The sequence below is a fragment of the Acipenser ruthenus genome, chromosome 10, assembly GCF_902713425.1.
Source record: "Acipenser ruthenus chromosome 10, fAciRut3.2 maternal haplotype, whole genome shotgun sequence".
NCBI classification, from domain to species: Eukaryota; Metazoa; Chordata; class Actinopteri; order Acipenseriformes; family Acipenseridae; genus Acipenser; species Acipenser ruthenus.
In genome coordinates, this window is record NC_081198.1 from 6209947 (window position 1) to 6216029 (window position 6083).

General features: G+C 40.2%; 1 protein-coding gene across 1 annotated transcript; it reads right to left on the minus strand.

Moving 5' to 3' along the window:
- Nucleotides 1–1007: 1007 nt before the first annotated feature.
- Nucleotides 1008–5487, minus strand: LOC117411238 (prostaglandin E2 receptor EP4 subtype). The gene is made up of 2 exons (XM_059031596.1): nt 4400–5487; nt 1008–3032 (listed from the first exon to the last, which is right to left on the minus strand). Exons 1-2 carry the CDS (start codon nt 5348–5350, stop codon nt 2382–2384), a joined length of 1602 nt encoding a protein of 533 aa, XP_058887579.1. The 5' UTR covers nt 5351–5487; the 3' UTR covers nt 1008–2381.
- Between the last annotated feature and the right edge of the window lie 596 nt (nt 5488–6083).

Genomic DNA, 6083 nt, shown 5'->3' on the forward strand with positions numbered 1-6083 from the left:
GGAACAAATGCCCTTCTGCTGTTACGACCCTGAGAAAGGACTACAGGGAACTAATAAAAGTTGGTTAAAAAGAAATGTGGTCAGGTTCATTTGTCATTTGTTAATTGGGTAACTGGGTAATTGTAAATTCTGGAAATTACATGCTTTCAGTAGGAAAGGTGGTAAATTCAATTAATCATTATCAGATGGGGGGATATAAAAAGTCTGCTCAGAGAGCTTTGGGGGCGATTTTGTTGAAAGAAGTAGGGAGAAAATGCAAACAGAACATGTTGTTAATGTTGCTGTAAGGAAAGCTTAGTGAAAATAAATCAAGTACAGTGAGGGAAATAGCTGTACTTATAGTGTGGGTTGGGTACCGTGTTTAAGCCAAGCCACATTCATCTTAGTTTGTATTGTGTTTTTCACAGTTATTGTTTTCATTAAAAAAACAAAAGTGGGGAAAAGAGAAAAACAATGAAAATCACCCAGTTGAGCTGGAACATTTCTAATAGTGTCCAGTCTATGTTCAATAAAATTGTGCTAAACCAGCAGCAGTGTAGAGTAGTGGTTAGGGCTCTGGACTATTGACCGGAGTCGTGGGTTCAATCCCAGGTGGGAGACGCTGCTGCTGTAACCTTGAGCAAGGTACTTTACCTAGATTGCTCCAGTAAAAACCCAACTGTTTAAATGGGTAACTGTATGTAAAAATAATGTAATATCTTGTAATAATTGTAATTTGCCCTGGATAAGGGTGCCTGCTAAGAAATGAATAATAATAATTTCAGCCCAATACCTCTGGTCTTCTGTGTCCTCTTGCTCTCCAGTCCCTCTGCTCCTGTCACAAGCTTTAACCACACATCTCTGTATAACTATGAAATATTTCCATGTGTTTTAAATCTAGTGGGCAATCATCTGATACAAACAAGTTTGGGCCAGAATATACCAATTCACTTACTGAAAGGAATAAAGAGAGATTCGATTTTAAGAAACAGTTTGTCTATGTTAAATTAGCATTAATATAATTTCGTGCCTGGCTGCACCAGTTACTGTTTTGGGAAGCTACTGGGTGTGGTATAGCGAGTTAGGCTCACAATCTTGTATTTATATTAACAGCATTACAACATTAAAAGCACAGCAGTATTTCACATAAAAATACATCCAGTACAATCTAGTTTGTTTTTAAACTGAAAATACCACCTTATCAAAATCATTATACAATAAATGATAATACTGCACAGTTTATTAGCTTTAATATTTACACTCAAGTATTTCCCAACATGCAGTGCAGGTAAAAAGGACAGCAAGCATGTGAAGAGATAGCTAATCACATTTTATGATTGCCCCTTATGCAATAAATGCACATCATTAATGGATTTAGAGACACATTTCTTTCTGTCCCTTACGTGTTTATGATTGCTCGAATATTAAGATGTTTGATCCTTTTTCTCCAGTAGCATGCCATGTGTTTTGCTTTCTGGTTCTTTGAAATCACATGCTATTGTGACCTTTCAGCTTTGTTGACCCCACCTGCAGCTATACAATACCAGTTAAGAAATGACAACAAATCTCAATACATCTTCAAAAGCTCTAACAATTAACTCATCATTTAACAATTAGCTTATTTTCATTCCATGTCAAGCCACAAAAACAGAAGATGCTCAATACTTCATGTAATCTCTTAAATTCAAACCAGTCTTCTCATGTGCTATTGTTTCACGTAGTCATTACTTTTTAAGGTTTATACTTAAACTATGAATAAAGTCAATAAGAGCCCACGTTTCTACCTCTGGAATGCCCAGCTCTTGCTCTGTTGACCCTTGTTCAAATGAATCTGAAGCAGCCCGAAGCAGTACTCACAAAATCTACAGCTGTATGCCTGGACATAACCTTTCCATTCAAATGTGAAATTCAGAAACACAAATTTAAAAGGTTGCAGATTAAATGATCACAGATCTCTCTCAGAAAAATAGTAACTGTAGCTCATACATCCCTTTGTCATGTGACTTTCATTCGCAACACTAAATATTCATTTTGTAGTGCTTTGGTTACAAAAGCACTAAATTGTTTCCTGATCCCTTTGAATAAAAGGATCCAATGAGTTTATGTGAAATGAACACTGAATTGATTGAAACGGTGTCACTGTGTTGCACAAATACATGCTGAGATAGCTGAGAATGTTCTTTGACTGCATTGTGCTTCAATTCTGTACTCACCAGCTATGCCACACCACATAAATAAAAATAACTACTTGCACGAATCAACTTCAATAGCAGCTGGTATCAGAGGGGACAGTACTGAATCAGGAAACATGTCTGGTCTCCCAAATATAACATTCCAGAAACTATCAAAACTTGCACTTGTGTGTGCCTGTAAACTTTCTTGTTCTTAATAGTGCAAATCCGTCAAATAGATTTTTCAGACATGCATGAGGTGGGCGTGCTGAAAGTGCAGGTGACAATGTCAAACTGTCTGTCGTGGTTCTGCTGTGCCGCTGCGCCACACTGCGAGTGGCCCCTGCCTAGGTAGCTCTCGGGGGTGGGGGTCTTCTGGAGGATGGTGCGCAGGAGGGGTTTAGCCTGTGATGGACTGGTTGAGACAGGTGTATCTTTCTCAAAATCCACATCCTCATCCTGGTGGATGCTAAAGGGATGAAAGTTCGCCTTGGACATGTCTATATCCCAGGTCTGCTGAGTGGTGAAGTCGGTGAAAGATTTTGTCCTAGTTTCGGTCAGTTTCGGGGCGCCGTCTCTGTCAGCGTGGCACCGCAGGGAGGCGTAGCTGGTGCTGATGCTGTTGATGTATGAAGGGGGTGTTTGCGGCCCGCTTGTCCAGCCCACCTTGTGAGCATGGCCTTCCCTGGTGATGCTCAATGTACGCTTCACCCGCTCACACCCCTTAATCAGCAGGTTCTTCCGGCACAGGATGTAAACCCAGGGGTCCAGGATGGGGTTGAAGGAGGCGAACCGGATTGCCATGAGATCGCTGCGGTAATCAGGCTTTCCCCCAGCTAAGATGTTTGCAGGTCCGTAGAGCTGGTTCATAAATATCTGCACCTAAAAAAGTAACAACAGTCGATAAAAACACAGTCAATGAGAACCAAGCAGCAATATGAACAGTTTATGTAAAATGTGTATTTATTTTCAACTTACTCTTAAAACAATTAGCAACTGGGTTTACAGATGTGTTAAACAATGACAGTATTTAGCCACCTGGTGGCACTGTGTAACACAACAGCCAATATGTATTGTGTGAAAATCTCTACAAGTTCTATTATTCATATCAATTTAGATGCTTTTACTCGAAAATATGTATTATTTTGAATTTATATTGAAGCAGCCAGGAGGGGGAGGGCAGATGGAAAAATATGACATAAACAACACAGTCTGACTGTCTCTTGTGTGTTAAAGGGTTGTAGCTGGTCAGATTCAATAGAGGTACAGTCTGAGAAAAAAGGGTGCCTAGGCTGTTGATACAATCATATTGTTTTATACAAAGTAAAAACATTCTTAATATACCAAACAGCAGATACAATACTAAACAGGGTTCTAAATGGGCTGATTTAATCAAGCAGAATCTCAACAAGGGGTTCTGAATTCCATGCTTCATACCTGGAAGGTTCGATTGAGGTTAAAAGGGGGAATCTGTAAAGGACACTATGGAAGTTTTTTTTCTAAGTGTTATGTGCCCAGTTATTTACTTATTTAAACACCTACTACACACATTTAAATTTGTATATCATACAAACATTTGTGTCACATTGAAAAGCTGTCAGTTATTCTTCCTGCTTGTGTTAATAATCTCTTAAATAAGAAGAGCATCATTTATTAATCAGTCCAGTGGAAGCAAACTATTGTAAAAGAAGATACATTAATTCCATGTTACAACTGTATGTTTAAAACAGTGTCTATTTTTACTGTATGAACAGAGAGGAATGCATTGTTGACACCCCTGCTGTGTAATAGTAAGACAATGGTCTGATCCCTCACTATTTACACAGCCTTCTAATATTTAACTGTATTACCCAAACACGGTCCCTAAGCATAGCCCAATTTAATAATCATTGCAAGAATTACAAAGAAGCCGAGTAACACAAGAGCACAAACCATAATCATTATTAGTGGAAAACCAGAAAAGAAAGAGATTCGTGTAGAGGTGGAATCATGGGAAGAATTACTTCATTTTCTCAGGAAATTACATTTCTTTAAGACACAAACCATACATGGCAAGGCGTCTAAAAACGTCACACCCTATAACCAAATGTGTAAGAATGTAACATATGTCTTTATAGATTTTAAATACATATTAGTGGGGTTTTTTTTGTTTGTTTTGTTTTGTTTTTTTGTTACTTAGCAAATATTTATTTTGGTAACAATTGCGCTTTTTTGCTATATGTGGGCTACATGCTACTGTATCTACTTACCACCAAAGGGATAGAACAGATCAGGAAAACGATAGTCATAAAAATAAGCAGCCAAAACATTTGGACTTCTGTGGCTGAAGCAACTGAGGGGAGCCGGGGAAACCTGCGCCCGCGTCTTGAACTGCCTTGTGCAGATACCTCTGCTCTCACCAGCCGTGCTCTCTGGCTCATACGCACCAGCGAGCCGCAGACAGCCAGGTTACACAGCACAGTCACAGCTATCAGGAACACCATGAATCCCGCGTACAAATAAGAATAGGAGGCAGAAAGGGTATCCGACGCCCTCCAGTCCAAAAAGCACCAGGTGCCTGGAAAGTGCCTTACATGTTTCCCGAAACCGAAGCTTGGCATGGCGCACAGAACCGCGTTGGATAAATAGACGGCCATCAGCACCACTTTAGCCATAGCTCTGTCCACGTAGTGGGAGTAAAAGTAGGCATGGTTTATGGCTAGGTACCTCTCGACAGCCATTGCGCAGAGAATAGACATGCCAGCAGAGCCGAAGAACAGCATGGAAAACGAAAAGAACTGGCACAACAAGTCTCCTCCGGGCCACTGATTAATCACATATGTAGCGATGACTACAGGACTGGTGAAGCAGGTCCCCAGGAGGTCCGTGATGGCCATTCCGCAGACTAAACTGTAGAAAGTGGTTTCTTTCTGTTCCTTCTTTGATGTGCAGAGGACCACGATGGCGATGACGTTCCCCAGGACCCCCACTGCAAACATGGTCGCAGAAGTGGCCACGGTTTTAGACTCCAAACGCATTGACAGAGATGAAGTGTTGGTAGAAGGAACCTGAAAAAGTGAGTCGAGATCTGTGGAATTCATGATTGGAAGCATTCTCATATTTAAAAAGCGACTTTGAAAACAATTTATAAAAAAGGATCTTGAGTAAGTGGATACAGCATTAGAAACCCGGGCATTTGGATCGCAGTAAACGAAAAACATATATAGACACTTAAAACAAGAAAACGTGGTCAATTGTTTTGCAAGCTGAACATCTCGAGCAGTTCCACTTCCACGCTGTTTAGCTGCATTGTTCACATGTAATGCCTTTAGCTCAGAGATATAGTCAACACTGTAGAAATTGCACCTGACCTATGCAGTTTTCCATACACTACTACTTCTGCACTTCGCTTTTTTTGCTGTACTCTTCAGATTCTGTTGTTTGACCAGCTTTTAAAGTACTTCCCCCATACCGGCGATGATGCAAAAGTGATCCACCCTGACGCCACACACCCGCACACATGGACAAACACACACACCCTCCTCCTTCTTCACGAGGGGACGCGTCTGTATAATTTCGCCTAGAGATTTCCAGAGATGCGACATAACTGATATTGAGAAGGTACACCTCCGCTGCGCGATTTTACTTTCAAGTGAATTCTTGATGCGTTGTCATTTGCTGCATTTAATCCTACTGTATTTTTTAATAGCAGCTTTTGAATGTTATCTTAGTATTGTTTGAACTGTATAAAGAAACGCGTTGGACATGCGAGAGGTTCTGCATCGATTGCAATTTTGAGTTAGCTGTCACTGTCGCGATTAAATATGCTTGTGCGAATATGTTTTGCAAGAACAAACTTATTAGTGGAGATGTGAGTCTAATGTACTGCACTACTATAAAACTGAATTTGGCTAGAGGCCTACTTGACAGTAATATACAAAAACATATATGTAT

Bases quoted from the DNA above. Each gene is read 5' to 3' on its own strand.
- LOC117411238 (XM_059031596.1), bottom strand. From the start codon at position 5,350: ATGTTTTTCGTTTACTGCGATCCAAATGCCCGGGTTTCTAATGCTGTA. The intron at 3,033-4,399 runs GTAAGTAGATAC...TTACTTTTTTAG, and splicing joins TCTGTTCTATCCCTTTGGTG to GTGCAGATATTTATGAACCA.